This window comes from Brachionichthys hirsutus, chromosome 15, assembly GCF_040956055.1.
Source record: "Brachionichthys hirsutus isolate HB-005 chromosome 15, CSIRO-AGI_Bhir_v1, whole genome shotgun sequence".
Classification (NCBI taxonomy): Eukaryota; Metazoa; Chordata; class Actinopteri; order Lophiiformes; family Brachionichthyidae; genus Brachionichthys; species Brachionichthys hirsutus.
In genome coordinates, this window is record NC_090911.1 from 4,412,596 (window position 1) to 4,439,757 (window position 27,162).

Below are 27,162 nucleotides of genomic sequence, written 5' to 3' on the forward strand. Positions count from 1 at the left end.
TACACATTCTTTATTTTAACTGTGTGTGTGTGTGTGTGTGTGTGTGTGTGTGTGACTAAATGAAGTGAGATGGCTGGAGAGCATGTTTTAAAGTAAGAACAGTGGAAAGCTATTTTGGGGGGGGGGGGGGGGTAATCCTTTCAAGGGCCATACTTGAGGAAGCAAACATGTCTGTTTTTATTTTCATGGTGTTTGTTCACTGGACTCAGTTGGACACCAGTCCTCAGATACCTCAGTCACTGTCCGTCATGCAAGGAGAGCTGGAGCGGCTGCCTTTGTCTCAAATGCAATGCCATAGTTGTACAATAACACAAATACCATACATTGAATGTCCGTTATGCTGCTGTGATTATTCCAGGATACTCAAGGATTTGTAAATGTGCGTGTGTTATGTGTTAATATTATGCTAATGATATGTGAGGTTAATATTTTCTGGGGGGGGGGGGGTTGTTTTTTGGGGGGGCGGCCCTTCGTTGCTTACTCCTCCAGACTGATCTCAGAAACTCTGACAAGTACCTCAGGCTTTTTCTACATGTACATGAAGTTGTGTTATGTATTTGATTGTGTTTTAGTAGTTGAGATATTTTATTGCTGGTTGGGCCTTCTGTGGAGATTAAAAAAAAACCCAACTACCTGATCAATTGTCGTGGCGTTAACGCTGAACAAAATGAAGAGCGAGGCAGATTCTTGTAAATAATACCTGTACACGCAGTCGCTGAAACCGATCTGATTATTATTTTATTTTTTTAAGTAATCTGAAAATCAGGGCATTACTGTTCTCATTTCACAGAAACGGAAATGGATTTCTCCATTCCACCTCAACATGTATTTAAGTCTATCTACAACTAGCCCTGCGCTTTTTTTATTATTATTATATACATTCAGGTTTTTTTACGAATTGTGCTATCGGTTGTTATAATACGGTATTCATCTGGAGCAGAGCTGTGTTAAGACACTCGCTTGTGTACATCATATAAATACACACACACCCACACACAAAAAAAAAAAACAACCCTTGATGGTTTGGTGCTGGTGATTAGTGATTAGTGATTAGTGATCAACCACAGCGTGTGCCAGTTTGAATATGAACCTGCTGATGTGATGTCCAGACTTGTTCGGTGATACTAGTTTAGCCCCGTTGGACGGCACGCTGGCTCGTCTGTTGTGTTTTGATCAGTGCTGTGGAAAGCCGCCGATTCTCAACAGAGATCTGTAAAGCTTGCTTCTGTGCAGTGTAAAGAATGTGTAGGAGGGAGGGAGGGAGGGTGGGGGGGGGGGGTCAATTCAGAACAATGTTTTAAATTGTTTATCATTGATGTCTGTAAACACACGATTAATAATGCAGCCCCTATTTGACTGATGTTAAACAATGGCATGTGGTCCAGCAATATTAGTTATACAGCAATAGTCATTTGATTATCATAGTTTCTGTGAACTGGACCGCGCTGTAGCAGTTTTATTCTGTGGATGAATCAAGTCCATCTCATCACGCATGGATCAAGTTCTGATGTGGACATGTGAAATCGTCCTCATAATAATAATAATAATAAGAAAACAAAGTGACCCTGTGGGGTGAATTTGCAGGCATGAGCTGGACATGACCCGGTTGATTTAATGTATTGTGCCAGGAAAGACGGATCACAGATAAAGATGTGCTGTGATTGATTCTTACCTCCAAATGCTGTCTTACCCCCAGCTCCTCTGGACGTAAAAACGCGTTACCTCATGCAGTACCTCGCTAACGACACTAAACATGGAATCAGTCTCATCTTTAGGATAAACAAATATAGACAAATGTCAAGTTTCTTGTGTATATATTCACTTGACAAGTATAAAGGCTTTTTTTTTTCTTGTGTGAATCTTATGAAAGCAAATCCTCTTTATTGATTTACAGTCAAGATTTTCATTTCTCATAGTGTGAATGTATGCTTAAGTGAATTGTGTGACCTTCCCTGTTTATGTGAAGAGTGTGTGTGTGTGTGTGTGGGGGGGGGGGGGGGGGGGGGGGGGGGGTTGATTTCACAAAATGGTATGAATGCTAACTACCTGTGAGTTTAAATGCTTAGAGAAATATAAACTAGATGAGAATACATCCATCTTTTTGTATATTAAAATAAAGAAAAACACTGATTTAACCATATGGAATGCTTTGCTTTTTTCAGAATCCCATCTGTTTCACAACATTTACAAACTCACAAGATACAATATCTCAGTGCAACACAAAAAACAGTTGCATTAATGAATCCAGCCTTTTGGCAGCTCTATAGGTTCTAATAGTTGGAAATCCAAAAAGCGTTTTAAGAAGCCAAATAATCTTATTAGAGTGATCGGGATTAGGTGCTGATGTGTGTTTAGTGCAAACCTGTGAGAGTTCTAATCCTTGAATTATTTTGTAGCTATTTGTGTGTAGGGTGTTTAACACTGTTTTACAGTCACTTATGTGCACTAGATGGCAGCAGTGGCACCAGTAGCTTAGTTTAGAATTGTTTTATTTATCTCCGACAAGACTTTTCTGTAGTTTTGTGGCTAATTGTATAATTTTAACGAGAATCAAGGAAAATCCATAATAAACAATTGACAGAGTGCTGTAGCATGCTAGATTTTCACCAATGCCTTTAGTGACGTGTTTAAACTAGTGATGGGTTAATGATACCTCAAGGAGCGTATTGACACGCTGTGTTGGTCACTCAACGGTGACCTCTGCTATAGATCTAAAATCATTGCAGGTAAACAAAATGGAAAGAAGATGGAAAAACTTGCATGCTGTAAACCCAACATTGGCCCGTGAAATAATAATAATCTTTATTCCATTGCTGGTCTCTTACTTAAACTATGATCATCTTTGTATAATATCATTTTCTCCACTTGTTTGCTGAGTGAAGTTGTTCAGGTTAAGGGTTCACATTTTGCTTGTTTGTGTAAAATGCTCAAGAGTTGGCATGTAAATTATAGAAATGTGTGCGTAATAAAATTCAGAGTTAAAATGTTTATGTGGGATTTTGTTAACCAAAGTGTTCAATCGTATGAAATAACACTAAAAATGGATTTATTCACACATTTCCGAGAACGATCCATGAATGGGAGCAAAGCGGAAATCCAGTAGGGACAGCAAACAATGTGATCTCCATCCACGAACCCGCAACAAGTCGATACAGTTTGTTTCTTTTTTGTCGCGGCGCATCCGGACGACGCAACTCCTGCGTCGGTCACGTGGGTTTCTCTTAAAGCGATACGCACCAATCCGGGGGTTCGCTCGACACAGCGGTGACGCGCCAGTGTTGTTCGTCCCATCACTAGTTTAAACTTTCACAACGCTCTGTTGTTTTCAGATATAATCTAGTTTAGTAGTCTAGCAGCGATATTTTCATGTTCGTTCGGTGTGATATGATCCACAACCGATTGAACCATTTGCACACGAAGGTCTCTTCAAAGTTGGGAATGCATTTATTTCAGATAAATAGCGATTTTCAAACAAAATTCCGAATACAAGGGTCGATTATTTGTTGCGTCAATTTAACATATATTCCACGAAAAGTAAAAGCACTATCTCGAAACTTCTGCAAAACCAACACAGTTCAAAGCGTCTGCTAACACTTGAAGGCATCTCATCGCCATTTGATCGTGAGGATTGGGCCAATCGCAACACGTATGGGTCGTCACGTGACAAAGAGACTGGTAAATTACGAATGACCTGAAGACTGCTGTTGGGAGACGACTTTTAGACGTACAGCGCCTTTAAGCGGACACTTTCTGTCGTTGTCAGAGTTTGCTTAGCCCGACGGAAATGTCTCGGGGCTTTTACGCGCTCGTTTGAGCAAAGATTTATCCGGATATCGTGGCAATTATGTCAGAAAACTGCCGAGCAGGTGAGTTTGAGTAGCGTTTTTGATTGCGCCGGCGAAGCGGTTTGCGGCTCCGTACGAACAGTTTTAGACATCAGCAGTAAAGGAAACGTAAAGGTTGTGTTGTTTCGGGGATTGTTTTTCTTTTGGATTATAATTATTCTACCGTGATGTTGTGTCCGAAGTATTTTCTGTGTGTTTTGATAACGCTACTTTATAAACCAGCGGAGCTGGCGTCAACCACAAAACGTTACTCAACAAGATAAACCATAAAGTTGATGTAAAAACTTAAAAAGAAACTTAACGTCAAATTTGTTGCATTTAAAAACCTGAAATGACTTTTTGGAGCCCATAAATTAAAGTTGTTTGTTAAATATTTGCTGTAAACGAGGTAGCTTCTATGAAAAACGCACATAACGCACGGAGAATGGTGAGGAATATTCTATTTACTTAATTTTACATTCTTTACTTTGCTCCCCTGATGTAGTTAACACCGCTACACATCCATAACAAGTCTTCTGCAAGGAAAACATGCGCACATCACCCCCGCCCACCATTCTCTCTCTTTCTCACCCATCCAGGCAGCAAGGCAGCGCGGTGAGTTCAGGGGCTCGGTGGTGAGTTCAGGGGCTTCCTGGGACGGGTGGCAGCTGGAGTGACTTGCTGGGATGCTCCGGAAGAGCAGCAGCAGCAGCAGCAGCAGCGGCGGCGGCGGCGGGATCAGACACACCGGGGGGCTGCCACTGCACATCTCCAAGCCACACGCAGGATCTCTCTCAGCGGGATCGACCAAAACCTGGGACATGGGCCGAAGCTCCAAGATCCCCGGTCCTCTGAGCAGCATGGGGCTAATGTCCCACGCGGCGGGGGCCCCTGGGGTGGACCCAGAATATGTTCTGCAGTTGGTTAATGATGTGCGGCGGTTCGCTGACGTGCTGCTCAACCTCAAGGAGGCTTTCCAGTGGAAAGGTGAGTTCTGAAATTCTGTTGTTGTTGTTTTTGTTGCCACTTTCCACAAATTCACTTCTACTTCTGCTGGGATTATTTCTGGTAAGATTTTAAATTACAATTTTGCCTTAATGGCTCCTTACTGAAATGTTTTCTCTGTGTAGGTGCCCAGTCATGGACCTGTTTACCGTTTGTTGACAAGAAAAAAAAACTTTAAGCAAGTCTAGATGGATAAATTCAGACACTATCCGGTTACAAGTGTTCCATCTTTTTAAATGGTGTTTTTTTTTGTCACATTAGTTGTCCATGTTTCTGCGCTGAAGTCATTTGTACCTTCACCCACACTACTGGCATGGTGTTTTGGACTAAATGTTCAGGAAGTGCTTCTGTCTAGTTGTAATATTACAGATAATCAAAACCTGAAGTTGCTTATATCTCTGTCCGCAGACCGGACACCTGTGGAGCGTCACTTTATAGTGTGATCATCTCGGTGCTAACACGCTGGAGTGTTTGCTGTTTTATTGTTGTTACTGTTAGAACTACTTACAGATCCTGCAGTAGTACAGCAGACGCATATTATACTCCTTTGGCTTTGTTCCTTTTTGATTACACAAACGCTCAAATGCTTTTACAGTCTTTAACGAGGCTTAATGGGAACAAGCTGGCTGTTGCTCGAAGCTATAAAGTTGCTCCATAAATGTTGGTAAAACACTCTGAAAATCAAGGGTTGAAAGTAATATAATATAAAAGTGACATTATGACATTGTTCAGTTGGAAAATGTAACATTGCACAACATTATATTTGTTTATTGAGAAGGCATCCAATGTTTTTTTTCACCGTATCACTCTAGTAGTTCATCAAAGTTCCCTTTGCGATCCTTCCGTTCTGTTACAAGCTGACCACACACACACACACACACACGCACACACACACACAGGGTTCCATCTGCAGGTCTGCCTGAGGGAGTGGGTTTCCTCCAGCTGGAGCGGTGAGGCCTCTGAGTTGGATCCTTGTCTTGCCGTGTTTCTCTGAGCCATCGCAACAACATCTGATATTTGCATCCCAGTTAGCAATAGTTGTGTTTCTGCATGCGGGTATGAAATCATACTACTGTGACATGCAGTATGTGACCATGTGATGCTGTTTGACGATGTTCTGCTTTGATTAATAGTTTGTTTTAGCTATTATTTTTTGTTGGAGACACCACGGTTTGGTAGAAAAATAGAGACGCTGGCCGTTATTCATTTTTCTAGGAGTTTCTACTACTCGAGCATTAAAGTAATATATATATATATATTTAAGAATATTCCATCTTTATTTGCTTTATTTATTCAAATTGCCACCAGAATGGATATGTTTGCTATAAACGACTGGACAGTACCAGTTTATTAAAAGAAATATTTCCCAAATGCATTGGCGAGCTGAGCTAAGGTACGGTTTCATTTGGGACAGCTGTCAGGAGTGTTGTTGTGCAATTAGCAGCGTGTTTCAGCTTTTTTACTCAAACAGTAAAAATCCTCTTGTGTGGTTGAGGGAAGTTTCGGGAACAAGGCCACAGGGGAGGTAGGGAGGACGTTAGAAAGACGCGTACCAGCTCGTATGTTGTCCTTTTCATGAGTCGTGTGCGAAGCCGAAAACAAGCCCACAACCGCTTAAGTTGTGGTACATTTTTATTCCGATTGTACGGTAGTTTAGCTGAGAAGACTTATTCCATTGAGGGAACCCACCAGTTTCTAACTGGAGGCGCGTGCAAAATATTTGGTTATTGCGAACCCACAAGTGGAAACTCTGTCTTGGGCTGTGAGCTTGAATTAGAGACTCACCACGTTTAGTCCGAAGAGAATTCAAGACCTAGAAAGAGCATCAGGCTTCCTTCCTTACATGTTTGGTCAGATTTGATGTGCAATCTGACCTAAAGTGATGTGACACATCTCACCGCTTGTTGTAAAGTTGCAAATATCTACGTAAATAAATGGGACACACTGCTGTGTCGATGTAATCTGATAGATGGGTCCTGGAAGATCGGAACATGCATTTTCTTTTGGGGGGGGGGGGGGGGGGGGGGGGGGCATGCAGTACTTTTTGAAGCATTTTAAATTGTGTTCTGTCTTTGGTTCTAAAACGCACTGAATATGAGACCTTCATCACTCACGGCTCTGCATCACACTAAAAAAAATTCTAATTGATTAATTAATCCTTTCACTTAATTTAAATTGTCCTAATATTTTATTGAATGAATTTCCATTAATATCTATTTGCCAACAATTTGTGTTGAATAATTCTTTATTACGGTCTTTACAGAGATTAGGAGTTAGTTGAGAAGCAACAAAGGGATTCTGCAATGATTGATTAGTGATAGAGGATGTTATTAATCACTGGGGAAGACTCTCAGAGACATTAAGAAGCTATGCCACTCCTATATCGTTAAATTGGCTTTCAACAATTTTCAGCTGCCAATAAAAGGAAAGAAAACACAACCACGTATTTGGTGCAGTTTCTAAATTCCTGTGATTATCAACATAACATGCATTTATTAGTTTTAGTCCAAAACGAATTGTTTCACAACATTTCAGGGATTATGCAATAATTTAATTGGAATTCAATTAAAAGTCCAGGATATTTTACTTCCTGAAATGTACTGAGTCTGTATTATTTTGCTGAAGACAGCTTGGTTAATGGTTTTAATCAGGATGAGAAAGGAGTCCTCCACACAGCCAGACTGCCGCCCCCCTCCCATCCCCCAACGCTCCTGCATACTCAACATTCCTTTCGAACAAATGTTCACTTGTGGCTTTAGTGCCCTCAATGGAGTAATAGTAGATGTGAGGCAGATTGACTTTGAAAAGTCTGCTAAAAATAATCAGACTTACATTTTTAGTCAGAAAACACATAAGAGGCCACAAGGGGCCAAAACGGTGGCTTCTTTCACAATTTATTCTAAGTATGTGAAATAGCACCTCTTTTATCAGATCAAACGTAATGATTTCAAAGGAACCGTTGCACTCCTTGTAACAGAACGACCATACCAATATATTTATATACATTCGACCACTGCTCTCTGGTGAAACACAACCTCTGTGTTGCACAATTGTCTTCTTTTTAATAAAATGCTTCTGTTGCTCAAGCTCAGGCCCGAGGACAAGTTTCTTTCATTTCACAGATTCCTTTTGCTAATTGTTGCCCACACATTAGCATAATAGCTATAATTTAGTGCTGTCAAGTGCTAAAAACATTTTGTGCGATTAATTCATTATGATCTGTAGTTAATCAATTCTATCACCTCAAAATTACAGAGAAAAGCCCTCAACTTGAGGTCTTTTAATTTAAATTCATTACATTATTGTGGCAGATCAAAAGACTAATATATAACAAATGGTAGCTTTATAATTTAAATTATTGTTTGATTTGAATCAGAAAACTTTATTAATCCCAAAGGGAAATTCCATTCCAACAGATGCAGTCCTATCATTTACATTCTGCTGTATTTGCAGAATCTATTTTTTAGTCTTTTTTCGCCATCGTGCGTCTTTCTGATTTTGGTCGTCACTGTATTCTTGCACGGAGGCCGTCTTTACCTCATCATGGCTGGCCTCACCACTGTCTTGTAGAGCTTTCCCTTCATCCTCCTATCACAGAGCACACCTGATACTTTCCTCCACTATTCTTTTGGAGCTATATTTGATCAAGTGTTTGATTCTTATTGATTTACTGTATTCCCTGTTTACTGGCCACTAGGAACACACCACTCTCTAAAAGATGTGTTGGTCAACAGGTACTACAAATCTCTCCTGTTCTCATTCAAGTGTCCCTGTGCCAACTGGAGTGTCGCCGTGAGGCTGGTGCCCAAAATCGAGAGAGCCAATGGTTTAATGAGCTGCTGTACTCGGGAGAAAGAAAAAGAGAGATTTGTCACCCACTAAATAATCCCCTATGATGCTGATGGATGCTTTTGTGCAAGCTTGTGTTTGGGTTGTTTCCTAGGGTGGGATTTATGGTTATGGCCGCTGGATGTTTGGGTTCAAGATTGGTCGTGGCGAGAGGTAGATTGGTCAGTGGAGCTCCTGCTGGCAGGAGAGCGATTTACAGCTGTGGATCAGGGCTGCTTGGAAAGAGGGCAGATGCTCGTAGAATACCAGAAATAGGTAATGTTGAATTAGGAGGTTGAACTAAACTATAATGGCTGTCAATACATTTCTTTTTAGGCATCTTATAGGAATATTATTCACTTGGGCAGGTGGAAATAATTTTTTTACAAGCCAACTTGTAAAAATTAAGTCATTAATTAAGTCACGGATGCTGCAGGACAGCAGAAGCCTTAAGTTCCAGTTTCACCCTTCTGCTTTGCCTCACTTCCCTGCGTATCAGACACTCAGCCAGAACGCGAGGCCGAGAGGCTTGTGAGTAAAGCAGGTAGCTGTTTATGGAGTGCCTGCTGTTGACTGTCTGGGTGACGTTTGGGGTCTGCTCTGTCTCCAAACAAGACGTGGGAAAGATTGAGTGCCATCCAGCAACAGCTGATTGTTTGGACGAGTGGTGGGGGGGAAGAAATAATCACTGTTTGGACATGGAATCCTGACGAACCGATTCAATCTGTTGCTTATCTGAGGGTGCACAACAATGAAAGTGGAGGCCCAGAATGTGTCTTCATGGCTTCTTGCCTTGTGGCTTCTGATACGGAGAGACACGCGTTATAATACCTGTGCATAATATGACTCTAGGTTTGTTTTTTCATGTTTTGGAAGGAGCCTTTGGGCTGAGTCATAGAGTCCTGGAATGAGGTAGATGTACATTCAAAACTTGAGTAAGCCTGAAAACCATCTGCCTCAGCGAATGTAAGTCTGCCACCCTCCCTCCGTCAAGATACAAGAAGGTGGCGGGATGCTGCAAGAGAAAGATTGCCTCTGTCCTCTCATTAAATCCTGCGGCTGCTTCCCAAGCAGATCTGTTGTCACCAGAGCTGCTGAGGCTTGTTTCATGTGGAGCAGATCGCGTGTCCAGACAGGCCGGCTGATTGCTGTTGTTATTCGAGGGGGGGGGGGGGGGGTGGAAGGGGAGGCGATAACCTCTCACAGACCACTTGAAGATTTGGATTGCTTGGTCAGTGTCTGCAGCAGACACACGATGAGTTCTCTTAGACACAATGCACACACACACACACACACACACACACACAACATGCAGGGATTATTCATTTAAAAGTTATATATTTGATATATAGTATTAGGTTAATATGCCGAACAGTGATAGTCAAAAAACAATGCTGACAGAATTTAACGGAGAGACAGGGACTATATCGGTAGAAGGATGCTGAGGATGGAGCTGCCAGGGAACAGGGCTAGAGGTCGACCCAGAAGGAGATACATGGACGTAGTGAGGGAGGACATGAGAGTGGCTGGTGTTGGGGAGGACGATGCAAAGGACAGGGTGAAGTGGAGAAAGTTGATTTGCTGTGGCGACCCCTCACGGGACAAGAAGAAAGTACAGTAATTTACACCTCAAGTATCCTCAGTCTAAATTGAATGTCATTATCTGAACTTAGATAGCAGCTATTCTCTTGAGCCGGTCACATCTATCCAATAGCACAGCGACACACCTTCAGCTTTTACCTGAGTTCTACATTCATTAATCTGAGTCTTGATGCACTTCTAGTTACTTCTTGCACTCTCCTCCATATAACTGCCCACTCCCTTCCTTTTGTCCCTTCATGTTCTTTCCGACACCGCAGCCAAAACGGGATGTAAATTACACAGATTTGTGTTAAATTTGAATTGTAATAATAATAAAAAAGATGAATGTAACTATAATCACTTAACCTTATATGAACATGAACAAAATGACTGGCAAAACTTAGAGGTGTGCACCTGGCTAGTTCTCGTATAGCACCTCTAAAATATTTCGTGTCTTTGACTATAAAATCTTCAAATGCAATAATATTCAGATGACTACAAACGTGAAGGACCGCGTGGAGGATGCTTAATGGTAACCTGCTGAGAGGGGATTATAAAGCGCGTGCTGAGTTTCACGGACCTCACTTCGACTGCAAAGGAGGACTGTATTCCTATAATCGTACGGTTTGTAAAATAAGGACGGGGATTGTTTAACTGTTAGCTTCACACCACATGGCATTGCGTTCATCTCCTTCCTTATTTCTACTTCTGTAAAATGTGTTTAGGTCTTACTTCTCCTAGTTCCCTCGTTGCTTGGTCTCAAAATGCCTTCTTTCCCGGAGTCTAGTGCGTTTGTCAGTAACAGTGGGTTTCACACTCTCAATCTCTTTTAATGTTCCAGTAAATGCAGACTTTCATCTCTGCCAACCTCCTCATGGGGGGGGGGGGGGGGGGTGGCCTTATTGGAAAAACAGACGACCTTGACTGTTTTTAACCAACATCCCAAGTTCTTTCGAAACGACAAGATAGACAAACGGACGTTTTGTCTGATACAAAGTCGCAGAACCTTTTATGAATTAACCTACAACAAAACTAGAAACAGACTTTCCTCTCCCGTTGTAAAAATAGACATTCTTTCCCAGATTTTTCTCCTTTTTTTTTTTGTCTTACCCAAAGAGATTAAATGTCTGTAAATGAAATAGACCTTGCATGTGATGCTGGAATGCTGTATTAACTTTAAACACTTATGAAGAAGAGCATTCATGGTCTGGAAGATAAATGTCCCTGCCTTGGCCTGTCTCTAAGAAAAAAGCATAACCGAAACAATGCAGTGTTTCAGATGTGATCTGAATGCATTCTGTGCATTCTTCCTCCTGAAGTGTCATCTTCTCCAACCTCATTAGTGACGGAAGGTTTGGAGCCACTGTGCCCACTAGTGTATGTAATGAAAAGTATTCTAGCGTGGTGTCACTTTGTTTGCCTGTAGAATCGCACCTTTTCATCCGTATTTAAGACGAGTGTGGTGACATTTTATGCATAGTGCAAAAACAAGCTTGATTATGGTTCACCTGTGACCTAAAAAAAAAATAGAACAAAAACACTGCCAGTTCTGTATTCAGCATCCGCCTGTCTGGGAATGTTGTAATCTATTTGCATAGCTAGAAATCTGTGTTACTTTCTGCCTGAAGGAAGCTAAAAATAGATTTCATCATCATAGTTTCTATGTTGCACAGCTTCAGCCATTCAGCCCCAGCCCTCTCACTCTTTTCATCTGGAGATTAAGCAGAACACGCACTACATTTTATGACCTGAGGGAACTTGCATGGATGAAGCAAAAGTTGACAGCCTGGTTAGTGTTCGTCGGGTAGAATGATGCAAGGAATGCCAAAAATGTAGCGCTAAACGGTGACTCAAAATCTGTTGCTTTGGTTACGACGCTGACTTAACGGATGAGATTACAAATTGTGCTTGGTAGTTTGACTGTGGATCTTATGAAGCTTTTGCTAACCTACTTCTGCCTGTACTTATTTTTTCAGAGAACTTGGACGGTCTTCAGAAGGGGGTGCAGGAACGTTTAGCAGAGTTACTCCGCGTGCTCAAGGCCGTCATTGGAAAACACCAGACCCTCAATTCCGTGGACATTCTTGGAGCGGCTGGAACGGTCATTGCCAAGGTGAAAGGTCGGTAATTATCCGCTAGTTTGGAACCCGATGCTTAGATTTCAGGGCATTGTTACTTTAGTGGTTCTGGATAATTCACATCATGTGTGAATAACATGCAGGAATATTTTATAATGTTCTGTTGTTTTTAATTTGGCTTGGCTTTTTTTTTTTTTTTTAAAGGTCACATTAATTGCAGGTTTTGATTTTTTTCAGCAATAGATCCATTCCCCATTTCATTAATTGATTAATCCAAACATATCGGTCTTGACTCTCGTGTTGATTATGCTAAAAATGGATCCCACTACATTTGATACTTTCACTTGAACTTACACAGAGAGATCTGTGCAGTGGAAATTGCAGTTTTTCAGTTTTTCAGCATCCACGGCTGCCCTGTGGCAAACAGCATGTCAGTCAGACACTTGATATTTGTTTCTGCTTCTCACTTATCCCCACTTTCAATCTGAGTTGAGTGAACAACCGACTAAGAATGCTCACATGCATGCACATTCCGTTGAATGTTTAAAAGGCAAAGAGGAAATCAGACTGCATTCTTGCTCAGCCAAAAGGAATTATTGGAAATGCTGAAACCGTGATATGATCGTAAACTAAGTGACAGAGAAACTTTCATCATCACTAAAAGCAGAGGGATTCAATAAGATAACACAATTTCTATTACACCCATTAAAACGCATGATAGACGGACCTCTAATATGAGCTTGAGCAGATGTAAGCATTTGAAGTAATGAAAGCGCAAAACTCAGAATATAATAGGTCCAATCCCCTTCCCTTTGAAATGCTTCGTAATCTTCTTTTAAAAATAGTGGACGTTTCGACATCCACAAGGGGGTGCCTAACGTCGCTGCACACCCCTAATGGGACGGTCGGTCAGTAGCACAATCCTGAGAGAGGGGCCTGAAAAGCAGAGTCCAAGTTAGTGAGAAGTCATGGATCAAGACTCGAAAGGATGGGAACGATAGCAGGCCTCGGACGTCTCTCTTCAGAGCGTCCCTCCTTGTCCTTACTGCCGTCCGATGTATAGCCATGACACCTGGAACAACTTTGCATAGCTGCCAGAATTTACCTGAAAAAAATTCCTCCTTTCATCTTTTCCCAAACACATGGTTGCCCAACCAGTTCCAAATTCCATTTACCGGTACATGTCAACACTAAACTGCTCTCTCTCTCTCCCCCTCTCTCTCTCTCCTTCTGTCTTTCCCCCGACACTGTAGACAGATTTTATTAACCCTGAAAGCACCAGGAGACAGGCTTAGCTCCTCAGTTCTGTAACTCAAAAGCTCTCATGCTTAAAGACCTTCACTGTTTTGTTGCTCATACATCTCTGTATATCATCAAAGATATCTGATCTATTCACACTCGCGTTGACTCAGACCAGCGTCAGACATTAGTTATTTTGCTGGTCTCATTTTGAAAGAATTAACCCCCCCCCCCTCCTGCTGAAAACGTGAAGGTCAGCTTCCACAACTTATTGAAATTCTTTCCGTTATCTGCCCTTATTTGTCTTTGGAAGACACTGACAGCTGACGGTGTATTTATTTGCTCTTATCGATCTTGCATGTGCATGTCAACATTTTAATTTTGCTGTTCCCTAGATTAGATGTTACTACACTGGAAAAATAAGGTTATAGCTCCTCAGGATCATCAGAAAATGATCAGACATTCTTTCGCTCACCAAAGGCATTTTTCAGATGCGAATTGTCCCAGTTCCGGCTCTACCGCAAGAAAACAATGGTCCCAGAACTTGAATGATGCACTTTCCATATTTCACGCACGACAAGGGGGCAGAGTCCTGGAATCAACCGACAGGATGTCCTGAGGAAGAAGTCAGAGCAGAGCTGTGCACTAGTATTCATGGCCAGTGAGGCTAGAGACAGGGAGGGTTGCAAATCTGCGTCCAAATTTCTGCCTGCGTTGTGGGGTTTGCCTCCATCGCCTTCGTAGGTTGTGAATTGACAAATGCCCAACCTCCAATGGCATGAATTTACATTTTTGTCTCGAAGAAAAAAAAAATGGAAACACAAAAACTAGGAGCCAAAAGCTCACCAGAGGCGCGTTCTTTGTTTTTGTCTCTTTCACTCACATTTTTTGGTCAACTAGATCATCAACTAGATAATGGCACGCTACACAGAAGAGAGGTAAGTGTTGCCATGGTTGTGTTACATGTCACAGAACTCAAGCTGTGTGAGTGTTTCCTGTTGCTGGGCAGACAGGAAGTACTCGACTTTGACGGATTTCACTGCCTGTATCTTTCTGAAAATGTCTTTCTTGCTGAGCAAACCGCTTCCTGAAAAGGAAAGGCACATTCGCAAGTTCTTCGGAAGATTTGTCGAGCTGTCGAGGTGTTTTTGTCACGGATTGCGAAATACATGCGTGTTTGATTGCCTCATCTGCACAAAATCATAATAGAAGACTGCTAATGGGATTGACTTTATAGTAATACTGGAGGTAAATCTGCCCCCCTGCATGTTCCTTGAAGCTTGCACCAGAATGCATTTCTGAATTGGTAGTACATATCGTTCATAAAGCTGACAAATCATGTAACCTTAATGTAATTAAATTGAGCTGTTTCACTTAGATGCAATATTGTTCTATCCTCCGTGGGTTTATTATAACATTGGGTTTCACGCTGTTACAACCTCACCACCAAACCACATAGAGGACTCGATGTCTAAATAGTGTGTACCGGTAGATAATCTGGCCGGCAGTGCAACTGTATTTTTGCTGAAGTTTTCTTTTTTTCTCTCCACAGGAATTAACTTCAAGGAACTGAACCCGGAAAACACGAAAGCTGTGTTTGGAGAGATACACGCATCCATTGACACTTTGGCATTCACGTTTGGCAATGTGTGAGTCCCGCTGTATTTGTTTTTCAACCCTTTGATCCCCTCTGGATCTTTTATTCATTTTATGTTACAGGTGAAAAGTTAAGCTGAGTGGAATCAATGTTAAAGCGTCCCCTTTCTGTCCTATGTATGTCATGTTTGAACAGAATATATGCTTTTTTTTTTATTAGAAGAATCAAAAGTGTACTTTTTTTACCGATCACAGTTGTGACCACATCACATTGTAGCTTTGACATATATCTACCCTACAGAGTTTCTGACTTCCTTATGGGAGATGTGGACAGCAGCTCAGGGTTGGGGACCCCCCAGATCACGAGAAGCAGGGTGAGGCACCACCTCTTTTGCCCCAGTTTTCAGGAAAATGTTGTTTTTCAAAAGCTTTATTTTTAGACTTGACAGGATTCATAAGGTTGTATTTAAGCTACCGTTTTACTATGTCTTTAAAAAGCCTCAAAGACGTGCTTTCAGTTCTTAATTGGGGCGTTAAACACTAGCTGCTTGTGATGTCTTTGATTTTATGTCTGCTATCCCCCTCCTTATATTCTGAAAATACCTTTTTACAGTCTTTTGACAATCTCTCTGTGGATCCTGAGGAGTATGCTTTGGAGAAAAATGACATAGTGGGTAAGTTATTCACATAATTACATTAGCTTCTGAGCCATGTGAAAAATAAGAAGTTGTGAAATGAAATGCTATTAAGCAGCTTTTTAAGGCGTTCTGTTGCCCAGGGCATCCTGGAGCGCCAGACTCTGGCGCTAGCCGAGTGATTCAGGCTTTTGAACTCTTGAATAACTGAGATGGACCCGCCGTAAACATTTGCTTCCACCCCTGTGATTTCTGCTGCTTCTTTCCATCCTAGCTACAGTTTTCGTCCAAATATCTGACATTCCTTGCCTGTTAAGGAGTATTTCCATGTGGGATGGGAAACATATGGGATATGTACTAAGTCAGATGTTGGACAGCTGGGAGAGGTGCATCACAGTTTAATGAGTAAAAAGGAAACAATGCTCCTGGACTATTTTACTGGACGCCTTGGATATACTCCTACGCTGTAAACTGTAACCTGAATACCTTTTTTTCCCATTTACCTCCCAAAGCATCCCTTGGAATAGTAGAAGTGAAGACGTATCAGTCGAACTCCGGTTGTTAATACCGCATATTTTAATTCAGTGTGATTTATAGCTCCATCTCCTCTGCTGGCTCTTCAGGCCCAGAAGTGCTGTTGTCTCGGGAGGAAGAAGTCGACCTAGTGCTGCTGAAGAATGACAGCGGCGTGGAGTCTGCTCTGCTCTATGCCAAGGCCTGGTCCAAGTATATTAAAGACCTTCTGGCCTGGATGGAGAAACGACTGGCTATGGGTGAGCGACATCAAGATCAGCCCGATTATAGACATTATATTAGATATAAAAATACGTAATTATTGATCACATTTGAACTGTAATGTTATGGTTACATTTTATTCCAATGTTTTTGTTGCAACACAATGTAAACAGCAGAGTTTATATTTACAAAGAGAGTTGTATAGAAATGTGTGTGGCCTAAAGCAACCTGTGCATTATTAAAGCCTTTTGATTGTTGATTGGGTTCAGGAGAGGCAGACCAGTTTGTTCCAACTGAACAGCCATTTAATTGTAGTACTTCAGCTGTCAAGAAGGCAGCTCGGCTCAGTCTGTCAGGAATAAAGGTCACGACTCCTTCATGCCAGAGGCATTCTTCTGCTACACATATTATTTAAATCTGTTGCGCTTGTGATTATTAAATATAATTAAAGCATGTGAATCGGGCTTTGGATATTATTTACCGACTGCTTGCTTCATAGTGGCATCCACTTAGTGTCACAATTAAAGATACATATAAAATACTGTAAAATGTAATGAAATGACTGAAAACATTTCCCTGCCCAATTTGAAGTTCATGAATATAAAGACTTTTTGTTTTGGGACATTGTTATGCAAATCATGCAACATTAGCTCTTACCAAAAATGTGAATAATTAGACAACGGTGTCACAGATGTGGATAATTATTATTATTTTGTTTATGTTTCTATGAATATTTTTCTTTCAGATGTTGAATGTGCTAAAAACTATGCCAAAATGGCTGAGTCTGCAAAGGCACTTGCCAGTCAACAGGTATCGGCAGAAACATTTGATATTCATGTTTTAATAAGTGCAAATATGTTTTGTTTTTTTAGAAATAACTTTACAATTCTTAAGCATAAATTTATTTCTCTGTTCCGTTTTTCCAAGGACTACATGCCTTTTAGTGATACCTACATTTCCACATTCAAGAATGACATTGAATACAGACAGCTGCTTATCCAAACTGCAATGGCACTTCAAACAAACAAATTCATGCAGGTAAGAGGGCCTAGTAAGTCTTTGAAGTGCTAACCTCATCCATTGAAGTGCTAACCTCATCCATTTACACACCAGTGGAGAAGCACAGAGCTGCCTCGTGGAGCACAGACATTAATTGCTGCTCACAGGGATTATCTTTAATAACTAAAAGGTTGGAATGCCCTATTGTGACATCTACATTTGAGGAAAAGGGACATGACTACCGTAATTCCCGGTGTACAAGCCGCTACTTTTTTCCAATATTTTGAACCTTGCGGTTTATGCAACGACGCGGCAAATTTACGTATATTTTCCCACTTTCGTTACGAGCCGTGTTTCGTTAAAGCCTATTTATTTTCGTTACAAAATTAACGCCCGCCCGCCCGGAGGGAAAGCCCCGCTTGCCGAGAAGGGCCCGGCGCTCGTCCGGAGTCGCCGCCGCCGGACCGCCGTACCCGGTCCCCGGTCCCCGCCGCCTGTCCGCCATCCGCTACGCGGCGCGTCCGACGCCGCGTAGCGGGGAAGGAACCCACCCCCTCGACCTCCCGGGCGTCCCCACCCCTGCCGCACCACGCTCCCGCGGACGGAGGATGAGGGGCACGGGGGCAAGGGGGACAGGGACACCCCGCCAGGCGGGCGCGCGCGCCGCGCAGCCTCCGACGGGCGGAGAGGGGAGGGCGACGGGGCGACTGCTCCCCCAGCCGCGGCTCGAGCCCAGCCCCGCTTCGCACCCCAGCCCGACCGACCCAGCCCTTAGAGCCAATCCTTATCCCGAAGTTACGGATCTGATTTGCCGACTTCCCTTATTCTAACATGCCAGAGGCTGTTCACCTTGGAGACCTGCTGCGGATATCGTTACGAGCCGTGTTCCGTTAAATATCATTTGTCTCAATGCACTTGCGGCTTACGAATATGTGCGGCTTATTTTAGTACAAAATATATATATTTTTTAATTCAGTGGGTGCGGCTTTTTCACAGGTGCGCATAATAGTTCAGCAATTACGGTATATATTTTGTGCAAAAACGTTTAGTTTTTCATGATCATTCAAATCTCTAATTTGTTTATGTTGTTGCTGTTTGTTTTCTCTTTTCGTGCTATTTTAAGTCCTTTTTTAGGTCTTATCTTTAAGAGATAAGCTTCCTGCAATTCACTAGTCAACAAACATCCATGATTCTTAAACGTTCTTATTTGTTGTTCTCAGTGTGACGCTTTCGAGAGTCCACCTGTGAATGAAAAACATTTTGAAATTGTGTAATTGTTCAATTTTCTCAGCCTCTCCTTGCCCGTAAGAATGAGCTGGACAAGTTAAGGAAAGACATCAAGGAGCAGTGGCAGAGGGAGCAAAAGAAAATGGTATGTAACGAGTTCCTTTTTAGATAAATACTTGTGCATCTAGAGCAAAGCTGCTTCTCCGCATTACAGGCGAGGCGGCTTTCCACAGTTCCATAGATGCTCATTCAATCTGGAGAATGTCAAATGCATCAACAGAGGCACAAACCCGATTTTAAATTTGATCATCTTGTTAGACTCTTTCTGTAAGTTCTGTTTAATGGATCAACACTTTGTGTATAATTCACTGTAACGTTAGTGGTTTCCGTGTCTCCGGGTTCTCTGGTTTCCTCCCACCTCCAAAAACATGCAGTTTAGGTCAATTGGTTACTCGAAATGTCCCTAGTCTGAGTCTGTGCATGAATGGTTGTCTGTGTGGCCCTGCGATGCGATGGCGACGCGTCCGAGGTGTTACCCGGCTCTCGCCCCATAGCAAGCTGGGATAGGCTCCAGCAACTCCCGTGACCTGCAAAGCAGAAAAGTGGAGGAAAATGGGACGGATTATGTCTGAATTAACCATAATATCCATAAAGGTTTGTAAAATAAAATAACTTTTGCGCATATTTTAAATATTGTGGCCGTTTGTATGTGATTCTGGCAGCAAGAGGCAGACGTAACCTTGCGTAAAGCACGAGCGCTGAAGGCACAGAGGAGAGAGGAGTACCAGAAAGCCGACTCGTCTGCCTGCTGCTCCCAGGAGGAGCAGTCTAATGTTGGTAACAAGCAGCTGGAGAAGAAAAGAAGGCTGAAGGAGGAGGCTCTGCTGAAGGTAGGTGGGACAAAAGACGACGACGGAAATATTAGATGCCGCTTTCCACACCATTGGACTGCAGAAACATATTGCACTTGGATTTCTGCATGCTCATTGCACTTAGCTTAGCATTTCATCTACACTACATTTCTCTGGTCAGGCAGAGGAGGCCCAGGACCAGTACCAGAGCTGCATGGCTGACGTAGGCGTCAGGAAGATGGGCCTGGTCAACGCCAAGACCGCCATTCTCACTCGGATCCGAGAGATCATCTTCCAGTGCGACCTCACACTCAAGGCTGTGAGTAGACGACACAGCAATCGGCTAACGGACCAATGACGCAACGCAAACGCCGTGTTTTGTTTTGCACGGTTAATGATAAACACATGACCTAATGTGATGCTTTGTGCTGTTATTCATGTTTGGCATCTGTCTATTGAAGTCTGGGGACATTTACACGCCTATAAAACGCGTCAATGCTATAGAAAAATATAACGCACCATTTAATTTCACTCGCGCTCACATCCAGTAGGACTTTAAGGAGGGAGTCGCTGATTGAATTGTTTTAGCACCCCCATCCGTAGAAACAGATTTCAGAAGGTTTGCTTGCACTTGGTGCTTGGTCTGGTTCTCCTTCAACCACTGAGCGTTTCGATCATTCAACTTGGTTAAATCTTTCTTTAGGTGACAGTGAACTGGTTTCAGATGCAGCAGGCACAGACTGTGTCACTCCCAGCCCACTACCAGGCCTTGAGTGAGAGCGCCAAGTTGTACGAACCAGGTGAATGCTATGCCGAGTTCGTCCGGAGGCTGCCCCGAAACCTGCCGAAGGAGCATGTGCACTCGCACTCCATCTCTTCTGACAATGCCAGGTACCAGAGATTGTGTATTTGCTCTGTGGAAAGCACCTCTGTGCTCAGCAATGCCGTTAATAGCTTTGTTAGCATCCATTGGGCTGAAGACCTTTTCATCAGATTGTTTCACATGGGAAGATAATGAGAGAAAGCCTTGGTTAAACGAGCCCATCTGAGGACAGTTTGGTATTAGACTTCAGTTTTAGAAGGTCCCATTTCTCGATCTTCTTAAAGCAAAGGTTAACAGTGAGTGAGAGAGACTGACAGAGAGACAGAATGCTTGTTGAATGTGTTGCCCTTCCTCAGGAAATCTCTCTGGTGCACGCTGGAGGCAGCGGGGGTGATTGCGAGCGTGAGAGTTTGGACTCTGCCTAGATTGTCAAAGCAGTGTCAGAATCGGCTTCCTGCAAATGCACTGACTCTAGAAAAACAAGCTCTGCTGAACAACTTAACGTTCTACGTCCTGTGTTAATGAACTTAATGGCGTCATTGTGTTCATTTCGGCCTTTTTAAATCCCCGCAGATTTGTGACATTGTAATTATGAGTGTTAGGACAGCTCAAATCTTTCTTACTGAAAGATGAAAAAATGTTACCTTAAATGTTGTCTTTGTTTTCCCAGGTTTGTGTTTAACAAAAGGTCAGTGGGCAGCAATCGTTCCTCCCACGGCAACCTGTCGCAGGCATCCATCGCCTCCTGTGACATTCTGAGTGGAGACGAAGTGGACAGCAGCCCCCTACCCCGGCCTGCAAAGATCAGTGAGCAGAGGTCCAACAGCAGCTCAGACATACAAGGTGCCCACTCACTCAGTTACTAATATGATCCCAGGAAGGTCACAAGCCAAGGAAGTCTTTTTCATAGTTACATGAGCATTTCAGGGACTTTCTCTGGTGCTGATGATGATGATGATGATGATTTTATTTTATTTATTGGTTTATTTAGCGGGGACATTGTACATTGATAACATTTCTTTAAATATACCAGAATTAGCCAAAAGGCTATTTTTCATCTGCAGTATGATGACTCATTGGACATTTCCCCACTTCTAAAAATTGACTACGGTACATTTTGACTTGTGTGGCTCGTCCTCATCTCAAGTCTTGGAATATGTGATATTAGAACGTCTTACGTTTTTGGCACAAAGAATATCTCTGAATATCACTAAAAGCATATCTATCATGTACTGTATTTGTTTGTCTGTGCGTGTTCTTGCAGCACTGAGAGGGCAGGCCTCCTTGAGAGCCTGGGCCTCTGGTTGTCAGGGGAGCCATGGTGGGATGTGCAGTGATTCTGAGAGTGCAGGAGGCAGCAGTGAGTCGAGGTCCATGGACTCCCCCGCTGCCAGTCCAGGTAAGAGGTTTCTTTCAGCTTTCAATTTGGCATGGATAAGGAATTCTTTTCAGAAAAAACACCCAAATTATCCAACTTAAAAGATCATGCAAACGACTTTTGAATGACATGGCTTCCAGAATGAGAAAATACAAGCAGACAACATTGCTTGATTTAGATTTCCGAAACCCAACAAAGCTACAGAGGACAAAGACAGTCAGGGTATAATCCTGTCTATTGTTATCTTTGTTTTCCCTTGAGTTTAACTTCCTCGTTGAGCCTCATCTCTGAGTGCACTTCCCTCTGTAGTTGAAACGTCTGGCACATTGTGCAAAGCTATAAAATATTCAGTATTATACGCTATAGCTGTTCTCAGTATTGCCATGGTATATTTTACCTGGCTCCAGACTGTAATAACTGTATATTAATCGTTAGCCTCTAAACAATGTGTAGACATTCAGGACTTTTCTACATGTGAGCAGGTGACTTCAAAAGACGGCTACCAAGGACTCCGTCCACTGGGACTATGTCTTCTGCTGATGACCTGGATGAGAGAGAGCCTCCCTCGCCCTCAGACAATGGTAAGGCACACTTATGTGTGTTCTGTCTTCATGAATATATACTTGTATCTCATCCTATGTGGAGTCAAGCTAATGGACATCTGGTACCAGTTGTGGGCTTTTATCTGCCATCCAGTCAAAGTATAAAGTTGTGTGGCGGGGAAAAGAAGCGGTGAGCGTCTACGAATCGCCTCCTAAGTGGGTTTTTTAATGAGCGTTGCTCTCAGGGGTTTTGCTTACTGTACATGAAATGATTACACACAGAAAGGGGGGGGGGGGGGGGGGTGGGGGTTGTCATGTTGTGAAGTCAATTGTTGAACAAGTTCACTAACCAGCAGTTCTGATTTTCAGGTCTGGCAGAGATGGTGATAGAGACGGCCAGTTCTCCTGGTCCCTTTCGAAATGCTCAGATGTCCAAAGCTGCTCAAACCCATAAGCTGAGAAAGCTACGAGCGCCGTCTAAGTGTAGAGAGTGTGATAGTCTGGTGGTGTTCCATGGAGCCGAGTGTGAGGAGGTAAAATATTTGGATGATAATGTTTCGTAAAAGGGTGTTGAGGTGTTTCACGATGCTTTAGAAGCGTAGCAGATGGATGTGAAGTGATGCCATTTGGCTTCAGACTTGCATTTTAAGATGAAAATATTGAACCAGCAAAAAGACGTAAAAAAAACCCAGACATTTTAACTCAGCTTTTATATTTGGAAGAAACTGTCAGATCTCAGGATCAATCAATTGACCTGTTTTTTGTTGTTGTTTTTTTTAAATGGCTTTGTCTCCTTTCCTTTGACAGTGCTCTCTGGCTTGTCATAAAAAGTGTCTGGAAACTCTTGCTATCCAGTGTGGCCATAAAAAGCTGCAAGGCCGACTCCAGCTGTTTGGCATTGATTTTGCCCAAGCAGCAAAGAACAGCCCAGATGGTATCCCTTTTATTCTCAAGAAGTGCACGTCTGAGATCGAGAACCGAGCCCTCGGCATCAAGGTAAAGCTAGATTTTCATGTCATTAAAAGCAATCGGTACTTTAGATTGCAGAACGTTTTTTAAAAACCGGAACATGGAAATATTTGTTCAACTGGCTGAAAGGCCGTAGTTTGGGTTATGTCAATAGTAGTAAAATGTATTCTGTGTTTCCTCACAGGGAATTTATCGTGTTAATGGAGCCAAGTCTCGTGTTGAGAAGCTTTGTCAGGCTTTTGAAAATGGGAAGGACTTGGTTGAGCTGTCGGACCTCTCGCCTCATGATATCAGCAATGTCCTCAAACTCTTCCTCAGACAGGTTGGCCTCGCGTTTCCAATGAACAGTTGAAAATGAATGAAAAACATTTTGAATAAACATGAGGTTAATATATTTTTCCTCTGTAGTGTTGGACAAATTAATTATTTTACTTTTGATGTGGTTTGTTTTATGAAAGCAGTGTCGGTGGCTTTTATTTGTAATCTGTAATGGTTAAGATGAGGGCGTGGTAGGTTTTATAGTATGTGATGTATTGTTTAAGCATTTTAAAATAGCTAGACATTTAAATAAGTAAATGCATACACATGCACAACATTTTTTATGCTACTACGAGTTTGTAGATGGATGCGTTTTCCGTCTCTATAAAACCCCTCTGTTTCCCCTGTGCATCCAGTTACCAGAGCCATTGATCCTGTATCGATATTACAACAACTTAATCGGCCTATCCAAGGAGTGCCAGAGTGTGATTGTGGAGGCGAACAAACCTCTGGGCTCCCAGGCGGGAGAGAGAGGAGAGAGAGGCGGGCGGAGTATCCAGCTCAACACAGTCCTTCTCAAGATCAGAGACTTTCTCCACCAGCTGCCGACGGCCAACTACCGGACTCTCCGCTTCCTTATAGCACATTTAAACAGGTAAGATCCAGGACCTTTCGACTGTTAGCATTCCTTACATGCTGCTACATGCTACAAACTTCCTTGTTATCATAGAGGAAGAATGACGAAGGACATAACTCTCTGTTAATTAGCTTGCGTGACGCCGGCTTCCACATTCTTTGAAGTGATCCCTAACTGTTTTGACCAATTGGTCACATTGCACCCAGAATGCCTTGCGACGTAAACAACGTTGGCGCCCCCCCCAAACAAAAAGGATTTTATATCTTATATGAATGTGTTTTTGTCCATGTGTTTACGTAGTAGAGGTATATTCTTGTGTTTGTAGACCGATTTTTCAAAACAGTCAGGGATCACTTCAAAGTAAGATCCGGTGCTCATTTCTTTATTTACTGATGATGTTTACAGCAACAGTTACACCAATCGTAGAAAAGAGGAGTGGTTTCTGCCGGCAACAGCTTTGTACAGTTTTCACAAACTGATGCCACCGAGGTTTGATCAATGAAATCGTTCTCATGTTGACATGGAAGCAGACAACAAATTGGTCGACTTTAAGATATGAAAATCAGAACTTTGAGTGGATGTGGAGACCAAATACCGGTACTTCAACAATCTCGGCGATGTCCTTTTAGAATGAAAGATCTTCATTACTGTTCACTTCCACAGAGTTACTGAGCAGGCAGAAGAAAACAAGATGACTGCAAGTAACCTGGGCATTATCTTTGGCCCCACCCTCATGAAGCCGCGGCAGACAGATGCAGAGGTGTCCCTCTCCTCCCTGGTAGATTACCCCTACCAGGCCCTGATGGTGGAGCTCCTAGTTCGACACTTCCAGATAATCTTTGACGCATCATATCTGTCTGGCTCTGATATCCTCACCGGCCAGGCGTCCCCCAGACTCACCCCCCAAGAGAAGCTGCAGCGACTCAGCCGACACTCTGCCTCCCTGACAGACATCAAAGAGGTGAGGAGGGGTTTGCTTTAGGGGAAACCACCTCCTTGGAGGAATGGAGCAACTCTCAAGTTGTAACGAGGGTGTTTTTCTATTCTCATTGGTTTAACTATGATATGATGGTGGAGTTCGCCCGCTAAAAAAATACTTTGGCATCCATGGCAACCCCCACAGGAACCTGTCGACTTTAATTCTGGAAGATGCGTGTACTGAGCATTTATATGTGATGCACTGATTTGTTGTGTCTTTGCAGAGTGCTAAAGTGTACAAAAGATACTCGTCTGTGATCCCATCCTCACACATCCTTAATGAGGTCCGGGAAGTCCAACCAGGAACAGACGGAACAAAGATGTCATCAGTGGATGGATTTAACGGCGCCCAGACGTCAGGGTTAGCTTTTGGTCGTTCCAGTGCCAGTGTCCCTTCAACTGCCGTAGCAGCAAAGGTCCAGCTCCGAATGCAGCGCACCAGGCACGCGTCTCGACCAATCAGCATGCCGCTAGAACACCTGCCCACCCCTGCACAGATCGGCGAGAGGAATAGCCGTAACACTGCTGCTAATGTTTGTGCCAGCTCTACGGAGCGAGACCCTGCTTCGGAAACGATAGAGGAGATCCCAGAAACAGAACGGGCCTGTCAAAGCAGCTCGTCTCGGGTTAGCACGTACTACATCACTCCTTTCATCGACACACAGGCAATGCACAGGAGAGCGTGGGACAGGAAATACAAGCATTATGATGTTACACCAAGGACTGCTATGATTGTGGCCAGCTCTGGAGTACAACCTGTAACAGGAGCAGCACTGGTTAGCTTTAGCTCGACAATAACCACCGCCTCTGCAGCTGCTACCGCCGCTAGCGTGAGCCCCATGTTTTCCAGCAGCCCCTCTACAGTGTCAGTCAAGCCGGTGTGGACGTCGAAAAGGGAAAATGAAACGTGCAGAAGTTCACAAAATCTTCCTCTGATGCTCAGGGCACCCAGAACTCTGCAGCCTCCCCCCGGAACTTTCTACAAGCCCCCTGCCTCCACGAATAATAGAGTGAGGACACTTGCAAACTGCTCTACTGTTCCCACCACCCCCACCAAACCTGCAGAGGTAGTCCTACCGTCTCCTGCTCTCTCCAGCCTCCCACAGTCACGGCTCCAGACGCAAGATTCCATCGACAGCGCCATTGACCCTGGGGCCTCGACCTCTTCTACTCTTTCACCCCCCCAGTCGCCTCCCCCAAGCAGTCCAGAAGACCTCAGCCCCATTGAGACTAAAGAGACTAAACCCGTCTACCAAAGACTGCGACCTCGGAGGCTACAGGAGCTCGAACACAGAGAGGCTCATTTTGTCTGACGTCAAAGCAGCCATCTGTGCATTTTAAGGTTTCCTTCTGAGCCATAGTGTTTGCTAGGAAAACCGTTTCCATCCTACACACTGAGAGCTGAAGTCAGCATTGGCCTGTGAAAGTACACCATGAAAGTGTTGAAAGTTCTAATATATTGTATTTTACATGTTTGTGGTCAAGATGCAAGCAACAACTCCATGCGATGCTAACATTGAACGTTTACATTTTTTAAATAACAGTCGCATTCTTTACTTATTTTTATGTCAAAGAAAATTTGCCAACCACATAAGAATTATAAACCTCCTTTTATGAACTGAAGAGGAATTTTTCTTTTATTGTAATCACACAATGCACTTAATGCTGGTTCTTATGTTGCCTTTTATGTTCAAATTTGATTTTGTGTCATGTAACACAAAAAAAACCAATTTTCAATTTTAAAGGGGTGAATGTTTTTACTTTACCTTTGTGGTTGGTACATCTTTTTCTCCAGAATGTAAACCATATATATCTGTTTATGTTTTTATATGCATTCGTACATTGTGCGTGTTTGTCACGGTAATTTTGTCTCATTGCATTATTGTGAAAAGGAAGAAAAATGACAGGCAACAGTATTTGATGCTAATTAAAAATATAGATAAACTTACTGTTTCTATGGAGTCTGAGTTTTTTTTTTT

General features: G+C 42.8%; 1 protein-coding gene across 1 annotated transcript; it reads left to right on the top strand.

Annotated features, from left to right (window-relative positions):
- Positions 1–4,510: 4,510 nt before the first annotated feature.
- LOC137904401 (rho GTPase-activating protein 29-like) lies at positions 4,511–27,100 on the top strand. The gene is made up of 21 exons (XM_068748579.1): positions 4,511–4,811; positions 12,215–12,358; positions 15,108–15,204; positions 15,453–15,525; positions 15,765–15,825; positions 16,410–16,559; positions 17,267–17,331; positions 17,449–17,559; positions 18,812–18,892; positions 19,470–19,637; positions 19,780–19,917; positions 20,302–20,489; positions 21,092–21,264; positions 21,686–21,820; positions 22,282–22,380; positions 22,711–22,874; positions 23,149–23,337; positions 23,495–23,632; positions 23,985–24,223; positions 24,869–25,166; positions 25,408–27,100. Exons 1-21 carry the CDS (start codon positions 4,511–4,513, stop codon positions 26,494–26,496), a joined length of 4,101 nt encoding a protein of 1,366 aa, XP_068604680.1. The 3' UTR covers positions 26,497–27,100.
- Positions 27,101–27,162: the final 62 nt, after the last annotated feature.

Coding starts and splice junctions, on each gene's coding strand:
- LOC137904401 (XM_068748579.1), top strand. CDS start 4,511: ATGCTCCGGAAGAGCAGCAGCAGCAGCAGCAGCAGCGGCGGCGGCGGC. Junction 23,338..23,494: donor ACCGAGCCCTCGGCATCAAG/GTAAAGCTAGAT, acceptor GTTTCCTCACAG/GGAATTTATCGTGTTAATGG. Junction 23,633..23,984: donor TCAAACTCTTCCTCAGACAG/GTTGGCCTCGCG, acceptor CTGTGCATCCAG/TTACCAGAGCCATTGATCCT.